Genomic DNA, 27,779 nt, shown 5'->3' on the forward strand with positions numbered 1-27,779 from the left:
GATATATGTCTAATTTCAACCTGTAGGTTAATTCTATGTTTTGTGTTTTCTTTATGAACTTGTAACTTGGCTTGTGGAAAGTAATTATTGTATTCCCTTTTCTTAGTTTGAGGGATAGCAAATAAAGTCAAATGTTCAACTCTGAAAATATTCTATATAAATGATGAGTTCAAATTGGCCTCATCAACTGGATTGTTGAAGATTGATTTGTTTGAATTATAAATGAAAACGTTACATAAAGAAGTGCCTGATATTTGAAATTAATTAATTCAAATCACATTTGATGAGATTCTGTGTTTCTAGGAGCTGTTTATATTTATAGATTCCACTGGTCTTTCACTGAAGGAAGTATTTGGAAGTGGGACAGCATTGACTAATTAGAAAACATTTTTAAAAAATCCTTTACACTTTTGACATTAAGTCAGAGAAAGTGGTTTAACCAAGCTGGTATCCTACTCTTCTCAGTTCACAAGGTAGCTTGATAAAAGATGCTGACGATAATCTGAAAAACCTAAATGCCCCAAATTCCAGGAAGTTGGTGGAATGGGGGAGGTTTGTAAATGTGGCTTTTTAGACTAATGCACTGCTAGAGGAGCTTTAAAAATTTGACCCCTTTAAATTTGCTAATAAAATTTCCAGTATTGATGAGAATAATGAATAAACAGATGATAATTATGGATGATTGTTGCTGATAATACCAAGATGGTGCAATTGTTGAAAATAGAAGTATAATCTAATGAAATATTTTCATTTCCTTTGACAGACGTGGATGAATGCCAAGCTATTCCAGGAAGCTGCAGTGGGGGAAATTGCATAAACACTGTAGGCTCCTTTGAATGCAAATGCCCAGCTGGACACAGGTTTAGTGAAGTAACTCAAAAATGTGAAGGTAAGACAAAGGCATGTTATAGATCAGTGCACATCAAACACATTTTAAGAACCACCAATTTTAATGTTATAAACTACTGGCACTTGCATCCTGTAATTTTACACATGGATAACAACAAAAACAAATTACTAGATAAATCACCTGCCTTCATTAATTTTGATGTGGAGATGCCGGCGTTGGACTGGGGTAAACACAGTAAGAAGTTTAACAACACCAGGTTAAAGTCCAACCTGTTGGACTTTAACCTGGTGTTGTTAAACTTCTTACTTCATTAATTTTCACACGAATTCCAAAAAAAATCACAATGAAACATGAATGAATGAATTCTATCCCAGGAAGTATCTATGGTTGCTAATTTTAATTTACATTGTTCCCAGCTTCCAAACCGGATTCTCTTCACTCTTCATCATTTTAATTGCTGTGTGCCAGTCTTTTGAAGTTACTAATTTTCTCATTAGAACTTCATCTTTATCACAGATATTAATCACCTCCATTGCAGTTGTGAATTATTGTTAGGTGCTCACTAGGTTTGTGTTTGTTGTTAAAATATTTGCTGTTTCCTAAAGTTCCACAGAAATTACTATATGGCAGCAGGACATTTGGTCTAACCAGTCTGTGCTGATGCTTATCCACATGTCACCCTCTTTCCAAATTCCTGCCTTCTCCTTTTACCACTTACCTAACTTATTCAATATTGCATGGTCTCTCATTTAGCCACAAATTCCAGCAGTGCATTTCACAGCTTCATGCTCACCTGTGCAAAAGTGTTTTTCTTTTCAGTCCAAACTTTCATACATTTAGTCTTCTATTTATATCTTCTTGTACCAGAACTTTCAAATACTGGAAATGGTCTCTTTCTCTTTGCTTATCCAATCCCGTCAAAACTTTACATACCTCTGTCAAGTGAACATAAGAACTAGGAGTAGGCCATCTGGCCCCTCGAGTTTGCTCCGCCATTCAATAAAATAATGGCTGATCTTTCTAGTGGACTCAGCTTCACTTACCCGCCCGCTCACCATAACCCTTCATTCCTTTACTGTTCAAAAATTTATCTATCCTTGCCTTAAAAACATTCAACGAGGCAGCCTCAACTGCTTCACTGATCAGGGAATTCCACAGATTCGCAACCCTTTGGGTGAAAAAATTCCTCCTCAACTCAGTCCTAAATCTGCTCCCTCTTCTTTTGAGGCCATGTTCTAGTTCTAGTTTCACCCGCCAGTTGAAACAACTTCCCTGCTTCTATCTTATCTATTCCCTTCATAATCTTATGTGTTTCTATAAGATCTCCCCTCATTCTTCTGAATTCCAATGAGTATAGCCCCAGTCTACTCAGTCTCTCCTCATAAGCTAACCCTCTCAACTCCAGAATCAACCTAATGAATCTCCTCTGCACGGCCTCCAGTGCCAGTATACCCTTTCTCAAGTAAGGAGACCAAAATTGTACACAGTACTCCAGGTGTGGCCACACCAGCAACCTATATGGCTGCAACATAGAAATCATAGAAACCCTACAGTGCAGAAGGAGGCCATTCGGCCCATCGAGTCTGCACTGACCACAATCCCACCCAGGCCCTACCCCCACATATTTACCCACTAATCCCTCTAACCTACGCATACCAGGACTCTAAGGGGCAATTTTTAACCTGGCCAATCAACCTAACCCGCACATCTTTGGACTGTGGGAGGAAACCAGAGCACCCAGAGGAAACCCACGCAGACACGAGGAGAATGTGCAAACTCCACACAGACAGTGACCCGAGCCGGGAATCGAACCCGGGACCCTGGAGCTGTGAAGCAGCAGTGCTAACCACTGTGCTACCGTGCCGCCTCACTGTTTTTAAACTCCATCCCTCTCGCAATAAAGGACAAAATTCCATTTGCCTTTTTAATTATCTGCTACACCTTGCAAACCAACTCCTTGTGATTCTTGCACAAGGACACCCAGGTCCCTTTGCACAGCAGCATGTTGCAGTTTTTTACCATTTAAATAATAGTCCATTTTGCTGTTATTCCTACCAAAATGGATGACCTCACATTTACCAACGTTGTACTCCATCTGCCAGACCCTCGCCCACTCATTTAGACTATCTATATCCCTTTGCAAACTTTCAGCGTACTGTACACAGTTTGCTCTGCCACTCGTCTTAGTGTCATCTGCGAATTTTGACATATTACACTTGGTCCCCAACCCCAAATCATCTATGTAAATCATAAACAATTGTGGTCCCAGCATAGACAAGGTAGATAGTCAATATCTTTTCCCAAAGGTAGGGGAGTCTAAAACTAGAGGGAATAGGTTTAAGGTGAGAGGGGAGAGATACAAAAGTGTCCAGAGGGGCAATTGTTTCACACAAAGGGTGGTGAGTGTCTGAAACAAGCTGCCAGAGGTAGTAGTAGAGGCGGGTACAATTTTATCTTTTAAAAAGCATTTAGATGGTTACATGGGTACGATGGTGTTGTGGGAAATTTACCACTTCGGAGTCAGACTTGGAGGTTCAACAAAACAGTTTTATTTCGGACAAAGCTTTGGGAGAAACCACTGGTACTCCGCAGTACTTGGCAGCTACCTTCTCAACTACACAATGGTAGATGAGCATCTCTTATACTTTTTAGACAATAGGCAGTACGGACATTAGTCATTAACGCATCGTTACAAGTTGAGTAGACAAATACGGACATCAACAGTTGACACATCGTTACAAGCAGACAGGTACGGACATGGACAGTTAACACATCATTGTACGTAGAATGGATACATTCATGCAGTTATGTCCTCTATCAATGACTGGTTTCGATATACATACATTTATGCATTTATGTCCCCATCAGTGGCTGACCTTGTTATCAAACTCATTGTTCTGGGTCTGCTCTTTATCTCAAGTGTTAAAGTGCCTCAAGCTCTGACCAGTTTCCTGCAGCAATTCAGATACTGCAGGTTTTAACTCTGTGTAACTGTCTGTGCCCAAAGTCGGTGCCTTTTAATGTCCCTTCCCACAGTCCATTTTGTGTGCCAGGTAACCATTTTGTGTCCATCGCTTTAATTTCACCATAACAGATGGGTATAGAGGGATATGGACCAAATGCGGGCAATTGGGATTAGCTTCGGGGTTTTTTAAAAAAAGGGCAGCATGGACAAGTTGGGCCGAAGGGCCTGTTTCCATGCTGTAAACTTCTATGACTCTATAACACTGATCCCTGAGGCAGACCACTAGTCACTGATCGCCAACCAGAAAAACAACCATATACTCCTACTCTTTGCTTTCTGTTCGCTAACCAATCCTCTATCCATGCTAATACATTACCCGCAGCAGTCTTTGGTGCGGCACCTTACCAAATGCCTCCTGAAAATCCAGATACATCACATCCACAGGTTCCCCATTGTCCACTGCGCATGTAATGTTCTCAAAGAATTCCACCAAATTAGTCAAACATGACCTGCCCTTCATGAATCCATGCTGTGTCTTACCAATGGGACAATTTATATCCAAATGTCTCGCTATTTCTTCCTTGATAGATTCAAGAATTTTCCCTACTACAGAAGTTAAGCTAACCGGCCTATAGTTACCCGCCTTTTGGCTACCTCCTTTTTTAAACAGTGGTGTCACATTTGCTGTTTTCCAATCTGCGGGAACCACCCCAGGGTCCAGTGAATTTTGGTAAATTACCACTAGTGCATTTGCTATTTCCCCCGCCATCTCTTTTAGTACCCTGGGATGAATCTGTATACCACCTCAGTTGCCTCAACATCCTTCCTGTAATGTGAAGCCTAGGACTGTGAGCAGTACTTCTAGCTGTGGTTCTACTAAGATTTTATTAATATAGATTCATCAGTATATCTCCAAATTCATATTTTATTTCACCTGCCATTAAATGCAGTGTTCCATTAACTTTGATATGGCTCTATCCACTTCAAGTACTGTTTTTAATGTCTTGCCCCTAAAAATGCCTCCGTTATTCTCCATTGTCCAACTTTCTCCCATTTACTATATAATTATTTAATTAAAATAAAGCAACTCACATTTAATGATGGTGTATTTCATCTGCCAGTTTTTTGCTCATTCCATCATCTTATCAGTATCACCTTACAATTTCTTTTGATGCTCAGAATTAATTACTTTTCCTCTTATTTTGGCATGTTTTCAAATTTGGCTATCCTGTAGTGTTCTATCCAAGTCATTAATGTTCACAGTAAACAGGTGCAACCCCGTTGCCCACTTGCAACAGCTCCAAAAAGCTTTCCTTAAATCCAACCCTGTTTTCTCCCTTGTAACCAGTTTTAAATTTAATTTGCTGTACTTTCCTTAATTTCATACTCTTAATTGTCTCCAGTTGTTTCTTGCATTCCAACAGCACTTCAATGTCATTATTTATACAGCTTGCAGAGATTGAGAGTTTTGTTCAATTGACATCTCTAATAAGTTGTTTTTCTTTGTGGTTTGTGTGGTTGTTTACATAAATTAGGAGCCATGGAGTGGATAAAAGCTTCTGACATTGATGCAATGAATGGCTGTGATTGATTGGCCCTCTGTCTGTGCATCTCAATGGGAATGTTTCATTCCTTTTTTTGGGCTGTTGATTTTTTGGTTCACGACTTCTCAGTGAGGCTATGAACCATGTCTGCTTACAGAAGAGGCCCGACTCTGCTAAAGTTGCAGATGTGTGTGGCGGGTAGTTTAAAATGCCCAACTCTGCAACGGATCCAGCAAAGGCGGCATTGCAGCATGTAGGCTCACTACCCACACTTATTTTGCTCTAGTGAAAAATGCCAGGAATGGGAGTTGAAGTACAAATCTGGAATCTTGGCCTACCTGCCATTTCTAAAGGGCTCCAGACCCAGCCTGACTCAGTGGCACTACAGGTCATAATTTCAAAGACCTGCTTTATCTTTTCAGTTTCTTCCCTCCGGATGCATGATATATCGTATGAAACCCCAATGCTTTGGTCCTACTTCCTGTTGCTTAACTAATTATTCTGATACTTGCCTTTTTTGTAGTATATTTCTCATGTCCAATCTAACATTTAATTATTTATCCACTGATTTTTACATGCTTCCCTTGCTTTCCCCACCTCTCTCCTAACTGCTTTCCGTTAATGGTTTATTCAAAGACCATGTGTGGATGCCGGTTAAGAACGGGACAATGCTTGGCTTTAAGGCTCTTATTCTGTCAAAAGTCTTCTGCTATTCTCTCTCAAACCTCATACATGAGAAATTACCACTTTTGAGGAATTCGCGAGGGCAGTCAACTTCCATGAGACTGTACTCTGAAATTGTTCTGCTGAGATTTTAGGGGCATTAAAGCAAAATATACAGATGCTGAAAATCTGAAACAAAAACAGACCACGTTGGAAATGCTCAGCCATACCATAAGGGGAATCAAAGACCCATCAAAAATAATAGATATGGGCTAGATGCTTGGCGGAAAGAAAGATAACTCAGGGCATGGATTTCAAGTGAATTGTTCCTTATAATGACCATCACTATATCAAACAAGACCTGGCTCTCAGCAGATGTAGTTCTGGGGCTATTGAACACTTCTGCTGTAAGTGCAAGCAGGATAATTTTTTGCATCCTGGAGATGCAGTTTGATGTGTAGTTTAAGTGGGGCTGAAACCCAATGCACTTGGATTATGTCCAAATTGTGTTCTCTACCACCACAATTCCACCCCAGGAAGTCATTGTACAAAAGCTCACTACAATGCCAGAGGGCAGAACAGGACACCATAGGGTGGGATGAGGGGTGCAGCTGGATTGGAACCACGAAAAAAGATTAAGGTGAGAAGTCAAGGGTAAGAGGAGGGGGAAGGAGTAGGGTTAGATATCGGGAGGGAAAGGAAGCAAAGATAGAGCAGGGTTAGAGGTTGGTGGGAAGATGGGGCAGAGTTAGATATCATAGACTATCTAATGTGGAGGGCTAAGGGAGATAATCTGAAGATGTTGACGTTGGGCTGGTACCTTGTTTACCTGGTGCTAAACTGTTGTCAACTGTTATACCCTGTGTTAATTAGTGTATTTGGAATCATTATTCTTGGAGTTATAGGGTGGAATTTTCCTGTCCCTGTTTTCTGTAGGCGGTTCATGGACCATGCAAAGGTCCGTTGACCTCAGGGCGGGATTTTCCAGTTTTGGGGCGAGAGCGGCCGGAAAATACCGCCCATAGAATTTTACAGCACAGAAAGAGACCTTTGCCTCTTCGTGTTTGCGCAGTCATCAAACACCTATCTGTTCTAATTCCATTTTCCAGCACTTGTTTGTTGCCTTAACTGTCTTCTGGATGAAAGTTCGCTGTGACACATCAATTGATGGTGTCTTGGAGGGTGTGTAAACCCTTTAGAACAAGTCATCATTACGAGGGAGGAAGTGTTAGGTGAATTAAAAAGCATTCAGATAGACAATTCCCCAGGGCCAGATGGCATCCATCCCAGACTACTGAGGGAGACAAGAGATTAAATTGCTGGGCCTCTTACAGAAATCTTTGTTACCTCATTGGCCACTGGTGAGGTTCCAGAGGACTAGAAGATAGCCAGCGTTGTCCCGTTATTTAAGAAGAATAGCAAGGATAACCCAGCTAATTATAGTGAGCTTGACTCAGTGATAGTGAAATTGTTGGAGAAGATTCTTAGAGATAATATCTATACACATTGGAACTGAATGGTCTTGTTAGCAACAGATAGCATGGTTTTGTACAAGGGAGGTCATGTCTCACTAATTTAATCGAGTTTTTTGAGGAGGTGACAAAAATGATTGACAAGGGAAGGACTGTGGATGTTGTCTACATGGACTTTAAAGCATTTGACAAGGTCCCTCATGGCAGGCTGGTGCAAAAGATTACATCTCATGGGATCAGGGATGAACTAGCAAGAAAGATTCAGAATTGGCATGGCTATAGAAAACAGAGGATAGTGGTGGAAGGGTGTTTTTCTGAATGGAGGCCCGTAATCAGTGCTGGGACCTCTGCTGTTTGTAATATATATAAATGACTTGGAAGAAAATGTAAGTGGTCTGATTAGCAAGTTTGCAGATGATATTAAGGTTGGCGGAGATGCGGATAGTGATAAGGATGTCAGAGAATACAGCAGAATATAAATAGGCTGGAAAATTGGGCAGAGAAATGGCAGACGGAATTTAATCCGGACAAATGCGAGGTGATGCATTTTGGTAGATCCAATTCAGGTGGGAGCTATAAAATAAATGGAAGAACCATCGGGAGCATAGAGACACAGAGAGATCTGGGAGTACATGTCCACAGATCCTTAAAAGTGGCAGCACAGGTGGAAAAGGTGGTGAAGAAACCTTATGGCATGCTTGCCTTCATCAGATGGGGCATCGAGTATAAAAGTTGGCAAATTATGTTACAGTAATATAAAACGTTGGTTAGGCCACATTTGGAATACTGTGCCCAATTCTGGTCACCACACTACCAGAAGAACGTGGAGGCTTTGGAGAGAGTGCAGAAAAGGTTTACCAGGATGTTGCCTGGTATGGGAGGGTATTAGCTATGAGGAGAGATTGAATAAACTGGGATTGTTCTCCCTGGAAAGACGGAGGCTGAAGGGCGACCTGATAGAAGTTTATAAAATTATGAGAGATAAAGATAGGGTGAACAGTTGGGAGCTTTTTCCCAGGACAGAAATGACAATTACAAGGGGGCACAAGTTCAAGATAAGGGGGGAAGGTTCAGTGGAGACGTGCGGGGGAAGTTTTTTACATCGAGGGTGGTGGGGGCCTGGAATGCGCTGCCAAGTGAGGTGGTTGAGGCAGACACGTTAGCCACATTTAAGACTTATCTGGATAGACACATGAACATTCGGGGAATAGAGGGGTATAAGCAGTTGGTCTAGATAGGACAACGTGATCGGTGCAGGCTTGGAGGGCCGAAGGGTCTGTTCCAGTGCTCTACTGTTCTTTGTTCTTTGTATTTGATTTTGAAAGATACATTTTTCATTTTCATTGTTCTTGGTTGCCTTTAAAGAACAAAAGAATCATGGGTGGAATTTTCCCCTCAGTGGATTATGTGCAGTGGCTGGCCGAAAACCAAAGGGGGCGAGTTTACCAAAAAACTTCTAGTGCCAAACGAGTGTGAAAACAGGAGAGCATCGTAGCCATTTTTTTGGTGGGCTCTTGGATGCTAACTTATGCCGCTTAGAGATAAAAATGTGGCAAAGTGTGATTCGAGCCAATAGGAGGAGCAGTCAAAAGCCGGCTGCTGACTGCGAGAGGGTGCTATTGCACATGCGCATGATCTCCCAGTGCACTGTGCAAAGTGTACACAGTGCATTGGAAATCTGACACTGCCTCCTCCCAATTGCTCTTCCCGCACCCCACCTTGCTGGGGACCATGCGAGATCCTCGCTGGAGAGGATCTCCACCGGCATGGCCATTAAGTCAAGTGAGCCTGAACTATTACGTCCCGGGCTCTAAGATCATAAATGTTATGATATGATTATTCTGGCAATTCAGGGCTGGTAAGATCGCGAAAGGTGAGAAACCAGGCGTGAACCCAGTTTTTCGTGATTTTACCGGCTCGCCGTGCTGATCGACCGGTACGACGAGCCAGTAAGCTTGCCCCCCAATGGTTTTTCCCCACTGGCCGCATTGGCATGCTTTTGCACCCGATTGTCTGCCTCTTACCACATTGAACATGCATCTGCTGAAAACAGAGTTTTGCCTTTCGTACTTTGGCTCTCCTTTGCTTAACCTTGTGTAATTCAGTATTTTTGTTCAATAACAGCAGTTTACTAATTACCAGTTATCTTTCTAATATCCAATAGACGATTTCTAATTGATTCTAAACCGTATGAACTCCTTTGAGTATCCTGATTCTGGCCCTCATATTGAATATTTATCTGCATTAGCCCTCATTATCTTGAACGTTGTTCCAGAATTCTAGATTTATTTACCTTTCCCTTTCAAGTTTCCTTGTGGTTATGTAACCTTCAGCTGTTTATGTGACCTCTCCAACCCTGCACAGATCTGATTAGATTATTGTGTGGTCTTTTTTAATAATGCATGTGGCATCATGGATAGATACATAACTTTTGATGTAATTGTAACAATTGTCTCAAAAACAGGATCCTCTTGCATCAATCACGTAGTCCACCTGATTTATTCTGTGTTTTTGCTCAGTTTTTGCACATGCCTGCATATGCCAAAATTATTTGCCTCTAGCAAAATGAAGTTAATAATTATAATTAGATATAGGAGTATCCCATCTTCCATACAATGTATTTAAACTTGTATTAAAATTAATATCCTATTAATATTTGTGGAATATTTAACAGTATTATGGATGACTGGTTTATCTAATCATCTATATCTATACTTGCAAATTTCATGAATGCTACCATTGCAGAAGATTAATGTTTAAAAGAAGTACCAGCTGTGATTGTGATGGAACAGTTAGTCAATCAGTCTTAGTCACATGCAGCAGCTGCATAAATGGCTTAGTACTACAATAAAACATTGTACATCTCAAACACTTCTTTCCAGTTAAAAAAAAAATGTTATTATCAATTGTGTAAACTCTCTCTTTCACTATTCTTATCTTGTGTGCAGATTGTATAATTGGTCTCGCCAGAATGCGCAGATTGAGGTTATTCTCCCTCATCCATTAGCGGTTTCAATGGTGTCACATGGCAGAAGCTGTTAATTGAGTATTTACTGCTCCAAACCTGACCAATTCAGAGGTCCTTAAAAGGGTGGATTAACTGTGATGCTGGTGAAGGTAGTTTGAATGGTCAAAAGCAGTTCCAGAAAGGCATACCATTAATATAATTGAGTACAGGGTTTCCCAAACTTTTTGAACCATGGAATCCCTAGTGACCTCCCAAGAGCATTGGGGAATACCGAACATTCCTATAATGTTGATATCCCTTTTTGCCACAAAATTGGTGCGAACACAGAAATCAAATGCAAACCAGTATTTTCTAGCTATATCTATGCATATATCACAAATAAAATATTACGGTTAAGATCTGAAGGCTGACATTCCTGTCATCTGTGTGAGGAGTGATGCTGCCTCTTCTGCGCATTCAACCATTTAATGTTAGATGCATACAGTCACAAAGACATTCTCCAGCTGCATAAGCCCCTCACATTAACTGTCATGGCCAAGCCCCTCTGAAATAATACTCAGCGACACCGCTCCTCTTGTCCTCACCTTGCTGCCTCCTCACCTCCAGCGCCTCTCCTCATGCTGCTCTCGATGCCTTGCCTATGACCACCTGAACTGTGCCGCGGCAGGCTGCCTACACTGCCACTTAGAAGTGGAACATTTTAACTGTTTGCTTCAAGTTGAAAGCTCAAAGTTGTTACAATTTGAATATTAGCCACTTAATATTAAAGAATTGAATGAGACAGTCATTGGAGGAGACAGTTTACAGTCCTAGAATTTTTAGGTTGAAAAAGTAATGGTATATTATTTAACTAAGGTTACGCCTGCTGAGTCTGGCAATAAAGATGACTTGACATTTCAAATAGCACTCTGGTTTTAATCAAAGGAAAACTTTAAGATAGCATTTCAAATGCCAAGAGGTTTGCCAATATTTTTAAATTATAAACTGGTGTGAATTCCTCTCCATTACACATTCACTCCACAATGTAGGAGCTTATGCTTCATCTGATTGATTCCTGGGAAATAAATATTGGACTTGTAAAAAACATCATGATGTAATTTGTACTGTTGTCAACATGTAACCTTTTAGAACATTTCTTACAAACATAGTGTAGGTATTGTTTTCATCTCTAATTTGAATTTGCACCTATTAGTATCAACCAATTCTCAAATCCTTGGAGTTGGGTGCAAGGAATTGTGAAAATGTTCTTTTTTTTAATTAAAAAAATACAGCTTGACTTGCTCTTTTCACAATATAATGAAATAAAAAAGTTCAGAAAGATAAGAAAAGTTGTAGCATGTGATAGCAATAACTGCACCACTTGCCATTGGTTCTTTTACATACAGCATAGAATCAGGCCATTTGGCCCAACCAATACATTCTGGCTTTTAGACTCCACTTGAGTCTCTTCTCATCTCTCCTTACCTACCGCTTAATAGCATATTCCTCTTCTTTTCTCAAATACTGTTTTAGTTTATTAACAAATGCACCTATACTGTTTGCTTCCACCACTCCTGTTCTATATTCTTACAGCTGTCCAGGTACAGAATTTTCTCTTCAATTCCCTACTTGATTTCGTGAAGACTATCTCATATTGATACCCTCAAATTTTGTTCTTCCCTGCAAGTGGGGACATATGCTCCGCATTGAATTTTTACTTCTAAGTCAGGAGCACACTGGAAAATTCCCAACTCCATAGACCCATTTCGAGAGAAAATGCCTCAGATCTTTGGATGGGATGGCGATGGTGTTCAGGGGAATGGGGGAAGGTTGGGTATGCATGCATGTTAATGCAAGTCGGACCTGCTGGGTTCTGAGGTGAGCTGGTTAAAAGTCCCGTTTCAGTGCTCAGACTTTTCTCTTTTTCATTGTATTAGAAAAAATGCCCTCTAGCCTTTACTGCTCATCCGCCCCACATAGACCCCTTGCCCCATCCTTGCTAATTCAGGCTAATCTCCCAATTACCACCATTTTCCCTTGCATCCTCCATTCCAACTTACTCAGTATCCACATGGGTAGGCTTCAGGAGTCATTGTGAGATTAATTAAAATAATATTTTAAGTATGTATTGCGGACTTCACAATTTAAAATAATCACTTATTAATAAAATGAATACATTTAAATTCCTGCAAGTATTTAATCCTTTCATAAAGAAACATTTCCTTCAAGTATTTAATTCCTTATGAAAACAAATATTTGTATTTGGAGCTCCACATCAAAGACTTTAAGTACTTGAAGTTATCAATCAAATCATGAGCATACGGGTCCCCACTGTGATAATGATTGATCGTGGAACCAGTCATGCAGTATTAATCCTATAATCATAGCGCTCAGGTTTATGTGAACAGTTAGTGAAATTGCAAGTAGCCACAGCAGATTGGTCCTTTTCAAAAAATTTAAGGGCTTGAGGATTTAAATTACTTGACAGCAGGACAATTCCGTTGAGCATATCCACTTTTTATGCACCTGCAACTCTTAACCATTCCAAAGGAAATCCCACCACTCCCAAAGAGATGCCTGTATCTCTCCAAAGGGTACACTGTCTCTCAAACACCTTTGGCAGCTTTAGATGTTTTCCTCAAATGTCTGAAGTGCACTTTTATATATGCAGCTTCCTTCGTGAACCATCCATGTGCAAAGTACAACTCACCTCTGTCCCCCCACCCCTCCCCCCAGAGCCCCAGAAAATGGGTGCCAGGTTCAGGGGTGGAACTTCTGGATTTAGGATGGCGGTGCCACATTGGCTAAGGCATGGAGATCCTCTGGCTTTGTCTGAAAATTTCATCCTGTGTCTACTCTGTCAAAGCCTTCCATAATTTTAAAGGCCTCTATTAGTTCACCTTCCTTGGTCTTCTCTTTCAAGAAAAAAGACCTAATCTCCCCTACCAGGTAAAACCTTACATTTCTGGTACCGCCTTCTTATTTTTCATGCACATTCTCAAGTGCCTCTATGTTCTGTTAATATGTTGCTCAGAATTGTTTTTCGCTCTAGCAGCTATTTGACTCGTGAGACAATGGCTTGAGCCTTGGTGGTCAACTCCAGGGCACAAGCCTGGACAAAATTTATTGAGACCTTGGGATGTGCAAATGTTAGGATCCCCTACCTTAATTGTAGTGTTAATGTAAGCCTACTTGTGTCACTGATAAATAAACTTTTAAACTTTAAACACTCTTGACCTCTCTGGTTGGGTCCAAACAATGCAGAGCACTGCGTTTAATACCGGCTTGGTTGTAGGAGTTATCAGTCCATCTTTAGGCTCTGCTTCAGATTTTCTGTTAGGGTTTACTCCCTTAGTCCTTGTCTGCCATGAAGTATCTATAAAACAGTGGGGCTATTTCCCTACGGCTGGGACTTTGGTTTATCCAGATTAGGACATATGCAATGTTGCATATCTGGGGGGTCAAACCATCTGAGTTCCTCTGAAGCTTTATTCTGGGCCGGAGGGGTCTCCATTTCCATGTGTCACCAGAAGGAGGAAGAGCAGAGCACCTGCTGATGGAGAGGCTTTGTATTGATAGAGAGACTTAGGCATTAGGCTTTCTTTTTCACATTGCTTTTCGCAAGTAATGTAAATTGAAAAATGAGAAGCAGACTTAACTCTCTTCACCCAAACACTGGATGTACCACCTGAAGGTCTCTAGAGAATTGTACCTGATATTCAAAGTTTAGTCTAACCATGGCTGGATGCCAGTTTACCATAACCTATCTAATTTTCAAGTTTATTCTTCTAGAACTAATTCTGAGCATAAGTTAGCATTTTTCCAAGGTCTTTTAAATCTGCCTTACTACTTTTAGTGGTTTGTTCATTTGTACATTGAGATCTCTTACTCTTTTTCATTTAGATTCTCATTCCCCAAGTAATATATGACCTTATTTTAATTACTCCATAGCTGTTTCAAAATTCATTTATATGAATATTCTTCAAGTTTGTGTATGTCTCCTTGTAATATATTTCTGTCCTCTTCAGTATTGACTATAGCCCCAATTTGAAGTCACCTGCAAATTTGGAAATTGTGTTTGTGCTGCTAAATTGTTAAGATAAATTGTGAACAACTGTAGTCCCACTGCAAACATTGTGGGAAATCATTACCATCTTCTGCTATTCTGAACAGCTACCTTTTGCTTTATATTTTGAAACCAGCCAGCTACCCATTCTTTTATTTGTCCCCCTATTCTGCATGTACTGACCTTATTCATTAATTTCTTGCGTGGTTCAAAGGCCTTTTTAAAATCTAGCGAAATTATATTACTACATTGCCCTTGTCTACACGCTGTCGCCCCTTCAAAAGATTTGGTGAAATTGGTCAAGCAAGAATCTCCCTCTTAAAATTCATGCTGACTATTTGTTATATTTTTGGTTCCTACATGATTTTCTATTTTGTCCTCCAGCACGGATTCCTTTATTTTTTTTCTAATTACTGATGTTAAGCTTGATTGCATGGAAATAAATTGGCACAGAAGCAGGCCATTTTGCCCAACCAGTGCCAGTGTCTGTGCTCCAGTTGAGTCTTCTCCCACCTTTCCTCATTGTAACCATCAGTTTCTTTCTCTCATATGTGTCTAGCATCCCTTTAAATACATAGGTATTATTTGCTTCAACTACCCTGTCATAGAGAGTTCCATAATCTTACCACTTTTTCGATAAATAAGTAATTTCTGAATTTCCTATTGGGTTTCTAGTTATGCTGTTATAACCTCATTCTGCCCCATGGCCTCCAATTATGCTCATCCCACAAGAGGAAACATTCTCTCTGTACCCACTCTCTCAAAATCTTTAAGTTTGAAGATCTCTATGAGGTTATCAGTCAGCCTTTTATTCAAGAGAGAAGGGACCCAGCCTGTCAATTCTTTTCAATCGGTTGACATGGCTGTCCCTTAAACTGGCAGTTCACATTTTCATTGTTGGTGCTTGGGAAATCTCTACAGCTGTGCCACCTTTGACCTTCCCCTGGGCATGTTGAATGTTGTGAATTTGGTCCTTGAAACATGCTAAACCAGATTTCAATGATGGCTTCCATGTTGGCGGCAGCGTTTTCCCAAGAGAGATAATCTGAAATGTAGAAGTTTGTTAGGCACTTTTTAAGGTGTTCTTATATAGTTTGTATTGACCACCTTAATGCTGTTTGCCCTGATCCAGTTCCCCTTGAACATATACTTGGGGACTCGATAATCATCCATGTGGGAGGCATGGCCTGCTCATCTGAGTTGAAGGGTGCTACACATGCTGCTGAGCCGAGCACGATGGAGACAGTAAGTGGGTGACGGAGATAAGACTACACCCAAGTGAGACGTAGACTAAATGTGAGGTTGGGAATTTGGTTTAGCAATTCAGTACAGAGGGGAAAGAGGTGCTCCTTTTTTCAGTCTCCAGTTGCTGTAAAATGCAGAAGTTGCATACCAGAAATAGAGTGCAACCCAGAGACAGTGGCAAGAGTTTGAATAGGAAGGGTGGCAGTGCAGGGGGATAAGACCAGGTTTGGAGCATTCTGAAGAGAATCAAAGTATGATGCAACAGAAAATAAGTTAAATGATTGAATGGTGAGTATTTTGTCTTATGTAAACCAGGGAATTTTATTTGACGAGCTGAATTAAAGCTCTACTTACCTCGAATAAAATTCCCAAGTTTAGATAGAGTCTGCTTTGGCATTTAATTCGATTGTGGCTGATCTTCTACCTCAATGCCATCTTCCTGCACTATCCTCATATCCTTTGAAACAATAAGAATAAAAAGGTTATAAGCATGAACAGGACCAGTGGCATTCATTTAAATTTAATTAAAAATGATTTTTAGATGGCAGGTCAAATGATGAGTTGCACCAGGAGTATAAGATCATAAGACACAGGAGCAGAATTAGGCCACCCAGCCCATCGAGTCTGCTCCGCCATTCAATCATGGTTGATTTTTTTCTCATCCCCATTCTCCCCTTTTCCCCATAACCCCTGATCCCCTTATTAATCAAGAACCTACCTATCTCTGTCTTAAAGACACTCAGTGACCTGGCCTCCACAACCTTCTGCGGCAAAGAGTTCCACAGATTCTCCACTTTCTGGCTGAAGAAATTCCTCCTCATCTCTGTTTTAAAGGAGGTTGTGGTAGCCTGAGGTTGTGCCCTCTGGTTCTAGTTTCTCCCACAAGTGGAAGCATCCTCTCCACATCCACTCTATCCTGGCCTCGCAGTAACCTGTAAGTTTCAATAAGATCCCCCCTCATCCTTCTAAACTCCCACGAGTACAGACCCAGAGCCCTCAATCGTTCCTCATGCGACAAGCTCTTCATTCCAGGGATCATTATGTGCGACCTGATGCTCGTTAGTGTGATGGATGACAACTATATCTGCAGTGAATATTTGCAGTTTGTGGAACTTAGGCTCAGGGTTAACTGGAGGCTGACGTTTGAACATTCAGAGCCACACATTCAACTCTTTATATTTGTCAGTTTGTGCCGACAATGAAAATGTGAACAGCCAGTTCAGGGGAATTCCATGCCAATCCTGTATTGCATCTTTAGTCATGCAACGACTCATAGAAATCATTTATATATTGGATATAAATAGGTAGTAATCCAGATTATTTTTGTGGTTCTTCTTTTTCATTTAACTCCTAGATGCTCATAATCTCATAGCAGAACTTCTTTCCTTGACCTGTCTATGTCATTGGTGGCCAGGCGGACCATGACAACTGGATCCCCCCTTCCCACTGCAAGTTCCTCTACAACCCCAATGGAATGATCTGAATTCTGGTATTGGCCAGGCAACACAGCTTTCCGGATTCACGTACTCAGTTGCAGAGAGCTATATCTATCCTCCTGTTGATACTGTTCCCTATCACCAAAGCCTTCCTATTTACTCCCCCAACTTGAATGGTTTCTTGCATTATGATGCTTAGTCAGTTCGCTCATCCACTCTACAACTCTTAATCATACAAGCTGCAAAGAACCTCAAACCTGTTGGACAATGGCAAGGACTGAAACTCCTCCATTTCTACCTTCTCAATCCTCATACCTGCCTCACTTGGAGTTACACCCCCCTGTCCTGACTACAGACCAAATCAGAAGACCTTAGCCTAAGGGGAGTGATTGCCTTCTTGAATAAAGTGTCCAGGCAACTCCCCCACCCCCCACACAATGTTAGCATGAGATATAGCAAGTGATTAGGAAAACCTGGGTCAGTTGGCTGGGAGTGGTGTGCCATTGTCAGCAAGTGTTCTAGACAGGGGACAGGAAGTGGTCCCAAAGCAGAAAGGAGTCAGAGAGAAATCCCCGAGGGATTCAGGGAGAGGCTGTAAAAAAGATCCTAGAGAGAGGACAAGAACAGGAAAACATGACAGTTCAGTTAAGAAGAGAGGATCAGCGGAACAGGCTCTAAATAAGAATAGGGCTGGGACAAGCAGATTTTAAGTGAAGACTCCCTGCTGGGGGCCATTGAGGCAAAGATGCGCTTTAGGAGCAGTGCTGTTCTGCTTGTCGCGGCCAAAGATCTGAAGTTGTGCTTATGAGTTGGTGCTTGGGTGCATACTTGGGAATCCAGGGGGACGGAGATGAGATTGATACTCTTAGAGGTAGGCCGTCATTGACGGCAAGTTGGAGTGACTCTTGGAGAGAACTCCCAGGTTAGATCTTCCAAGATGAAAACTGGGATCCCTCGTGAGAGAGTCAGAGTTTCAGTGAGATTAGTTGACCGCAGCATTACTGATGTGGGTTGGTGAGAAATCCGTGGACTCTGTTTTGGGTAAATCAGCAGTGATCTAATTGAATGGGGGAAACAAGATCAGTGTCTGACTATTGTGTCATTGATGATGCCCTGCACTTGGGGGAATCCAATGATGGAGGTGAGACGCTATTCTAGTACTGATCTAGTACCTTTTTTATTTTGTGAAGGAAACAACGATGTCAAGTTTCTTGGCAGACTAGTAATCCAAGTTCATGCATTCACCTTGTTCTTTCACTGGCCATGTGGATCAATATCTAAGAACATTCTATCCCGATGATTTAAATTTGCATTCTGCCATTTTCCACAAAAGCCGCTAGGATTATAATTTCATGTCCAAAACAATTGTTGTTGCTGATCTCCTTTTACATTTGGTGAAGGATAGAACACTGGAGCCTAGAATTTACACAATTGAAAGTTTTTATTTAAAGAAGCGCACATTCATGCGCCCCCAACCAAACATTGCACTTTCAGTCTGCTTCTTCTATATGAGCACAAGTGAAGCTCCAATTGATGTCATCTCTTGAATACAATTAACCCAAAATGTATAAGCAATTAACACCTCAGTCTTAAAACATTTTTCTAAAGCTTATCATTCCAATCTCCCTCTGGTATAACGTAGCCACAGTTTGGGATGATATATACGCAATCAGGCTTTATTCCCCAGGTGTTCAAGGACTGTAAAATATAAAACTCAGTACTGTTTTATTGTAAGTCAGTTGCAGATTTCAAAATATTTTTTAAAAATTGTCTTATGTGCTGTGAGCATTGCTGGCAAAGCCAGCATTTGTTGCCTAAGCCTAATTGCTCTTGAAGGTAATGGTGAGCCATCACCTTGAACCACAACTTTTCTGTTGTGGATTGATACAACTTAGTGGCTTGGAGGCTATTTCAGAGGCAGTTATGAGTCAGCCATTTTGCTGTGGACCCAGACCTGGTCAGAATGGCAAATTTCCTTCCCTGAAGAGGTTAGGAAAGCAGATGGGTATTTATGACACTTCACTTGTTCCACCATCATCCTTACGAAGATTAGCTTTTTGTTCCAGATTTATTAGAGAACTGAATTTAAATTCCCCCAGCTGCCATGGTGGGATTTGAACTCGCGTTGCTGAAGCATTAGACCAGGCCTATGGATTCTAGTATTACTTTACCACTATGATCTCTTGAGGAGCGTACATATTACAGAGAAGGAGGTGCTGGAAGTCTTACAGCGCATCAAGATAGATAAATCCCCGGGACCTGATGAAGTGTATCCCACGACATTGTGGGAGGCCAGGGAGGAAATTACGGGTCCCCTAGCTGAGATATTTGAATCATCGATAGTCACGGGTGAGATGCCTGAAGATTGGAGAGTGGCAAATGTTATGCCTTTGTTTAAAAAGGGCTGCAGGGAGAAGCCTGGGAACTACAGGCCAGTGAGCCTCACATCTGTGGTGGGTAAATTGTTGGAAGGTATTTTGAGAGACAGGATCTACAGGCAGTTAGAGACGCAAGGACTGATTAGGGACAGTCAGCATGGCTTTGTGAGTGGAAAATCATGTCTCACAAATTTGATTGAGTTTTATGAAGGGGTAACCAAGAAGGTAGATGAGGGCAGAGCAGTTGATGTTGTCTACATGGACTTCAGCAAGGCCTTTGACAAGGTACCACATGGTAGGTTGTTGCATAAGGTTAAATCTCACGGGATCTAGGGTGAGGTATCTAAATGGATACAAAGTTGGCTTCTTGACAGAAGCCAGAGGGTGGTTGTAGAGAGTTGCTTTTCAAACTGGAGGCCTGTGACCAGAGGTGTGCCTCAGGGATCAGTGCTGGGTCCACTGTTGTTTTTCATTTATATTAATGATTTGGATGAGAATATAGGAGGCATGGTTAGTAAGTTTGCAGATGACTCTAAGATTGGTGGCATAGTGGACAGTGAAGGAAGTTATCTCCAACTGCAAAGGGATCTTGATCAATTGGGCCAGTGGGCTGATGAATGGCAGATGGAATTTAATTTAGACAAATGCGAGGTGATGCATTTTGGTAGATTGAACCAAGGCAGGACTTACTCAGTTAATGGTAGGGTGCTGGGGAGAGTTACAGAACAAAGAGATGTAGGGGTACATGTTCATAGCTCCTTGAAAGTGGAGTCACAGGTGGACACAGTGGTGAAGAAGGCATTCGGCATGCTTGGTTTCATCGGTCAGAACATTGAATGCAGGAGTTGGAATGTCTCGTTGAAGTTGTACAAGACATTGGTAAGGCCACACTTGGAATACTGTGTGCAATTTTGGTCACCCTATTATAGAAAGGATATTATTAAACTAGAAAGAGTGCAGAAAAGATTCACTATGATGCTACCGGGACTTGATGGATTGAGTTATAAGGAGAGGCTGGATAGACTGGGACTTTTTTCTCTGGAGCATAGGAGGCTGAGGGGTGACCTTATAGAGGTCTATAAAATAATGAGGGCACAAATCAGCTAGATAGTCAATATCTTTTCCCAAAAGTAGGGGAGTCTAAAACTAGAGGGCATAGGTTTAAGGTGAGAGGGGAAAGATACAAAAGTGTCCAGAGGGGCAAATCTTTCACACAGAGGGTGGTGAGTGTCTGGAGCAAGCTGCCCGAGGTAGTAGTAGAAGTGGGTACAATTTTGTCTTTTAAAAAGCATTTAGATAGTTACATGGGTAAGATGGATATAGAGGGATATGGGCCAAATGCGGGCAATTGGGATTAGCTTAAGGGTTTTAAAAAAGAAAGGGCGGCATGGACAAGTTGGGCCGAAGGGCCTGTTTCCATGCTGTAAACCTCTACTTTCTCCACAGTCCCTAATTTGTTGCTGCAGGTTGGGGAACTAATTTTTCAGCACGCGGACTCTGTCTCATGAATGACAAAATAAATGCCTGGTCAGCATATTTTCTTTCAAGCTGTAACCAGAATCTGTGACATGTTACCTAGTCAGTTAGATAGTACCAACCAATGAAATATAAACTATCAACAAGATTAAATATGTCACTTTTTAGAGCAAATGTTATCTTTTGCCATTAAACTCCCATAACAGGCTTAATTGATTCAGGGACTAGAGCATGGAGATATGAATTTAGCTTCACAGGTTTGCTTGTTTGCACTCAGCATCACCATGAGCAAGTTTCATAATCTATTGCCACTTTCCTTTGATGAAAACTGCGTATTTGGGGACCAGGTTAAATTAATTTAATAAAATCTACAAAATCCCTGTGTCTGTAATCTTTTGTACCGTATAGACATAATGGAACTAGCGACCTTTTTAGTTCTTTGCTGCCACCATCAGGATGCACTCCAGAATACACTTCCACTCAGAGACCATGTGTATACTGAGGGACTTTTATTGCAAACTGGAACATTTTCCCTTATTGCAATGATTTTATTGTAAGGATAATTTTTGTTATAATGACTTGCAGCAAATTTAATTAGAATTGAAATTCTGTTTTAGTCATTTTGGGTAACTCTTGGGTATATAACTCACTTCTAGTCAAAAACAGAAAATGCTGGAAAATCTCAGCAGGTCTGACAGCATCTGTGGGAAATTAATATTTCTAGTCCTCTACTTGAGCATTGACTATCATGAATTACAATATAAATATTCTGATCATATTTCAGTGGAAACTACTGATCAAAGTAACTTTGACATTGTGGGTTTAGGAATGAGGTTATGGGAGGGATAAAGTGATAGCCAAATGTTCTATCCCAGTGCATTTTGGTGTCACTAGAATTTCTATCCTTGTTTTAATGATGATTTGCCCACCTTAAGTTGAATCTAAAAAGGGTGGAGGAGAATTTTATGAAACCTGCAGGCATTGTAATCTAGGGTTGTAATCTCAGGATTACTCTCTGTGCCACATGCTAGTGAGGCTAGGAATAGGAAGATAGTGCAGCTCAACGCGTGGCTAAACAGCTGGTGTAGGAGGGAAGGTTACAGATATCTGAACTATTGGGGTCTCTTCTGGGGCAGGTAGGATCTGTACAAGAAGGACGGGTTGCACCTAAACTGGAAGGGCATAAATATCCTGGCAGGGAGGTTTGCTAGTGTCACACGAGAGGATTTAAACTAGTTTGGCAGGGGGGGAACCAAAGCAAAGGTGAATTAGCTGAAGGGGAACCAGAGAGTAGGGCAGGGTGTCGTTGCTAATCAAAGAGGGTCTGGTGGACTGAAATGCATTTGTTTCAATGCGAGAAGTGTAACAGGTAAGGCAGATGAACTTAGAGCTTGGATTAGTACTAGAAACTATGATATTGTTGCCATTAGAGAGACTTGGTTAAGGGAAGGACAGGATTGGCAGCTTAACATTCCAGGACACAGTTGTTTCAGGTGGGATAGAGGGGGATGTAAAAGGGGTGGGGGAGTTGCACTACTGGTTAAGGAGAATATCACAGCTGTACTGCGGGAGGACACCTCGGAGGGCTCATACAGCGAGACAATATGGGTAGAGCTCAGGAAGGGTATAGTCACAATGTTGGGGGTTTGCTAAAGGCCACCCAACTGCCAGCGGGAGATAGAGGAACAAATATGTAGGCAGATTTTGGCAAGGTGTAAAAGTAACAGGGTTGTTGTGATGGGAGATTTTAACTATATGGACTGGGACTCACTTAGTGGTAGGGGCGTGGATGGGGCAGAGATTGTATGGAGCATCCAGGAGGGCTTCTTGAAACAGTATGTAGATAGTCCAACTAGGGAAGGGGCCATACTGGACCTGGTATTGGGGAATGAGCCCGGCCAGGTGGTCGATGTTTCAGTAGGGAAGCAGTTCGGGAACAGTGACCACAATTCAGTAAACTTTAAGGTACTGATGGATAAAGATAAATGTAGTCCTCAAGTTAAGATGCTAAACTGGGGGAAGGCTAATTACAACAATAATAGGCAGGAACTGAAGAATGTAGATTGGGGGCAGATGTTTGAGGGCAAATCAACATCTGGCATGTGGGAGGCTTTCAAGTGTAAATTGATAGGGATTTAGGACCGGCACATTCCAGGTTGAAGGATAAGTATGGTAAGTTTTGGGAACCTTGGATAACGAGAGATATTGTGAGCCGAGTCAAAGAAAAAAAGGAAGCATTTGTCAAAGCTAGGAGGCTGGGAACATACGAAGCAAGTGTGGAATACAAGAAAGGTAGAAAGAAACTTAAGCAAAGAGTAAGGAGGGCTAAAAGGGGTCACGAAAAAGCATTGGCCAGCAGGATTAAGGAAAATCCCAAGGCTTTTTATACATATATAAAGAGGGAGAGGGTTGGCCCACTCAAGGACAAGGGAGGGAATCTATGCGTGGAGCCAGAGGAAATGGGCGAGGTATTAAATGAGTACTTTGCGTCAGCATTCACCAAAGAGAAGGACTTGGTGGAGGATGAGTCTGGGAAACGGTGTGTAGATAGATTGAATCATGTTGAGATCAAAAGGGAGGATGTATTGGGGTTCTTGAGAAACATTAAGGTAGACAAGTCCCCAGGGCCTGATGCGATATACTCCAGAATACTGAGAGAGGCAAGGGAGAAAATTGCTGGGGCCTTGAGAGAAATCTTTGTATCCTCACTGGCTACAGGGGAGGTTCGAGAGGATTGAAGAATAGCCAATGTTGTTCCTTTGTTTAAGAAGGGTAGCAAGAATAATCCAGGTAATTATAGGCCAGTGAACCTTACATCAGTGGTAGGGACATTATTGGAGAGGATACTTCGAGACAGGTTTTATTCCCACTTGGAAATAAGTGGACATATTAGTGAAAGGCAACATGGTTTTGTGAAGGGGAGGTCATATCTCACAAACTTGATTGAGTTTTTCGAGGAAGATGATTGATGAGGATAGGGTAGTGGATGTTGTCTACATGGACTTCAATATGGCCTTTGACAAGATCCGTCATTGCAGACTGGTGCAGAAGGTGAAGTCGTATGGGATCAGAGGTGAGCTGGCAAGGTGGATACAAAACTGGCTCGGTCAAAGAAGACAGAGGGTATCAGTGGAAGGGTGCATTTCTGAATGGATGGCTGTGACAAGTGGCGTTCCTCAGGGATCAGTGCTGGGACCTTTGCTGTTTGTAATATATATAAATGATTTGGAAGAAAATGTAACTGGTTTGATTTGTAAGTTTGCGGACGACACAAAGGTTGGTGGATTTGCAGATAGTGTTGAGGACCATCAGAGGATACAGCAGGATATAGATCGGTTGGAGACTTGGGCGGAGAGATGGCAGATCGAGTTTAATCCGGACAAATGTGAGGTAATGCATTTTGGAAGGTCTAATACAGATAAGAAATATACAGTAAATGGCAGAACCTTTAAGAGTATTGATAGGCAAAGGGATCTGAGTGTACAGGTACACAGATCACTGAAAGTGGCAATGCAGGTGGAGAAGGTAGTCAAGAAGGCATAGAGCATGCTTGCCTTCATTGGCCAGGGCGTTGAGTTTAAAAATTGGCAAGTCATATTGCAGCTTTATAGAACCTTAGTTAGGCCGCACTTGGAATATAGTGTTCAATTCTGGTCGCCACACTACCAGAAAGATGTGGAGGCTTCGGAGAGGGTACAGAAAAGATTTACCAGGATGTTGCCTGGCATTAGCTATGAGGAAAGGTTGGAGACACTTGGTTTGTTCTCGCTGGAACGATGGAGGTTGAGGGGCGACCTGATAGAAGTCTACAAGATTATGAGAGGCATGGACAGAGTGGATAGTCAGAAGCTTTTTCCCAGGGTGGAAGAGTCAATTACTAGGGGGCACTGGTTTAAGGTGCGAGGGGCAAAGTTTAAAGGAGATGTACGAGACAGATTTTTTACACACAGGGTGGTGGGTGCCTGGAACTCGCTGCCGGGGGAGGTAGTGGAAGCGGATATGTGGAAGGGGCGTCTTGACAAATACATGAATAGGATGGGAATAGAGGGATATGGTCTCCGGAAGGGTAGGGGAAAAATAGTTAAGTAGGGCAGCATGGTCGGTGCAGGCTTGGAGGGCCAAAGGGCCTGTTCCTGTGCTGTAATTTTTTTTGCTCTTTGAGTGGTGAATGTGGCATATGGATGACAGAATTAGGAATGATGAGAAATTTCCGTATCCCGACTACGGTTTTGTATACAGAGATTAAGTCAGTGGTGTGTTTGCAGCATGCTGAGCCTCTCATTGTTTTGCGGGTTTGTAGTTGTAATATGTTTGAATGTCATGAATAAATATTCTTGTAAAACTTTTTAAAACATTATGTCCTACTTTCAAGATAAGGATCCCCTATTATTTGTCATTTATATAAACAGCATCAATAACTATGTGGGGTAGGATTAGTAAGTTTGTGGATGACACAAAGATTGGCCAGGTGGTTAACAGTGAGGCGGAGTGTCTTTGACTACAAAAAGATAAAGATGGAATGGTCAAATGGGCAGATCGTGGCAGATGGAATTTAACCTTGCAAAATGTGAGGTGATACACTTTGGAAGGAATAATTTGACAAGGAAGTATTCAATGAATGGCATGACACTAAAGTTCTGTGAAACAAAGAGACCTTGGCGTGTTTGTCCATATATCTCTGAAGACGGAAGGGAATGTTAGTAGGATGGTGAAAAAGGTATATGGGACACTAGCCTTTATCAATCGAGGCATAGATTTCAAAAGCTGGGAAATCATGTTGGATTTGTATAGACCTTTGGTGAGGCCACAGCTAGAGTATTGTGTACAGTTCTGGTCGCCACATCATAGGAAGGATGTGATTGCACTGGAGGGAGTGCAGAGGAGATTCACCAGGATGCTGCCAGGGTTGGAACATTTAAGTTATGAAGAGGAGTTTGATAGGTTTGGCTTGTTTCTGTTGGAGCAGAGAAGACTGAGGGGTAATCTGATCGAGGTATACATGATTATAAGGGGCATAGACAGGTGGATAGGGAGCAGCTGTTCCCCTTAGTTGATGGGTCAGTCAGGAGGGGCATAGGTTCAAAGTTAGGGACAGGAGGTTTGGGGAATGTGAGGAAAAACTTTTTTACCCAGAAGGTGGTGATGGTTTGGAATACACTGCCTGGGAGTGTGGTAGAGGTGGGTTGCCTCACAAGCTTTAAAAAAAGTACCTGGATGAGCACCTGATGCATCATAACATTCAAGGCTATGGGCCAAGTGCTGGCAGGTGGGATTAGGTGGGAGTTCAGGTGTTTCTCACATGCAGATGCAGACTCGATGGGCTGAAGGGCCTCTTTTGCACTCTATGATTCTAAGTCAGTGGTGCTTAAGAATTTCAAGCTACCCAGTTCACATTTGTTTAAAGATAGCGTGCATGAGTTGTTTGTACAGTTGTGTTTGAGGTCAGTGGTTTTCCTTGTTCAACTCTAAGTTGTAAGGGAGAGAAGCAGGAGAATAGCAGCTTGCATGGAAGTTTGGGACTAAAAAAGGGGAGTCAGAGTGAAGATTGAAAGGTTGGGATTCAGGTGTAAGGAGGAGGGATTCATGGGAGGACAGAGACTGGCCTTAGCTGTATCGAGAAGTGCAGTAGGAAGGATCTAACATCCTGGATATGGTGGGAACAGTTAGTCAAGGTAAGAAAATGAGGGTCCATCTCAGTGTTGGCTGGCAGATCTTTATAGAGCTTTCAGTTCATCTACATTATTTCAACATTTCCTGCTGGGAGTAATCTTGAACAATGTCCATTACAATGTATAGAAGGGAGGGCCAGCTCAGCCTGCAACTTCAGTCATGTCCCACAGAATGGTGAGTACGACACCAGGCACTAAAATGAATATTCAGTAAAGAGGGAACGATAGAAAACATAACGTCGTTCTTTTTCTACATAAATAAATGACCCTCATTTCTCTGTAACTATCAATATGTGACAACCATGAGGTGTGCCAGTGCATTCAGCTTTCTAACTAAGCTGTACACATGAATAAAGTGAAACTAATGCAATATAAAGTGAAATATTTACAAATTAAATTAAAATTTTGAAAAAAATACATTTGCCACCTCTGTGTGCAAATAAGTGTTATGTTAATGGAGTGGAGTTGGGCAGAAATATTGTGATTAAGATGCAAAACCTTCTTGTTTGACCAGAAGGGTCCTTTATAGCTTGCCTATAGAGTTGGAAAGCACAGAAAAGGCCCTTTGGTCCATCGAGTCTGCACCCACAATAACTGCCACTAACATTGTGCTAATCCTATTTTCCAGCACTTGTCCCATATCCTTGAATGTTATGATATTTCAAGTGCTCATCCAAATACTACTTAAAGGTTGTAAGGTTTCCAACCTCCACAACATTCCCAAACATTGCATTCTAGATTTCCACCACACTGAGTCAATTTTTTTTCTCAGATCCCCTCTGAATCTCCTGCCCCTCATGATTGACCACTGGACCAAGGGGAACAGCTGCTTCCTATTCACCCTGTCTATACCCCTCATACTCTTATACACTTCAATCATGTCACACACCCCCCCCCCCCCCCCCCCCCAGCCTTCTCTGCTCTTAAAGGAAACAATGCAACCCTATCCAGTCTCTCCTTTATAGCTCAAATGTCCCATTCCAGACAACATCCTGGTGGATTTCCTCTGTACCCCCTCTAGTGCAATCACATCTTTCCTATAGTGAGGTGACCAGAACTGCAGTACTC

The 27,779-nt window shown here is 41.7% G+C and overlaps 1 protein-coding gene across 1 annotated transcript in view; it reads left to right on the forward strand.

The window, feature by feature from the left end:
- fbn1 (fibrillin 1) overlaps positions 1-27,779 on the forward strand; it is a 413,386-nt gene that overhangs the window by 122,538 nt on the left and 263,069 nt on the right. Inside the window, exon 7 of the mRNA XM_078200149.1 lies at positions 764-889. Coding sequence (XP_078056275.1) covers positions 764-889 — 126 coding nt within the window. The remainder of the gene's footprint in view (positions 1-763; positions 890-27,779) is intronic.

Source organism: Mustelus asterias, chromosome 29 (genome assembly GCF_964213995.1).
Source record: "Mustelus asterias chromosome 29, sMusAst1.hap1.1, whole genome shotgun sequence".
NCBI lineage: Eukaryota > Metazoa > Chordata > Chondrichthyes > Carcharhiniformes > Triakidae > Mustelus > Mustelus asterias.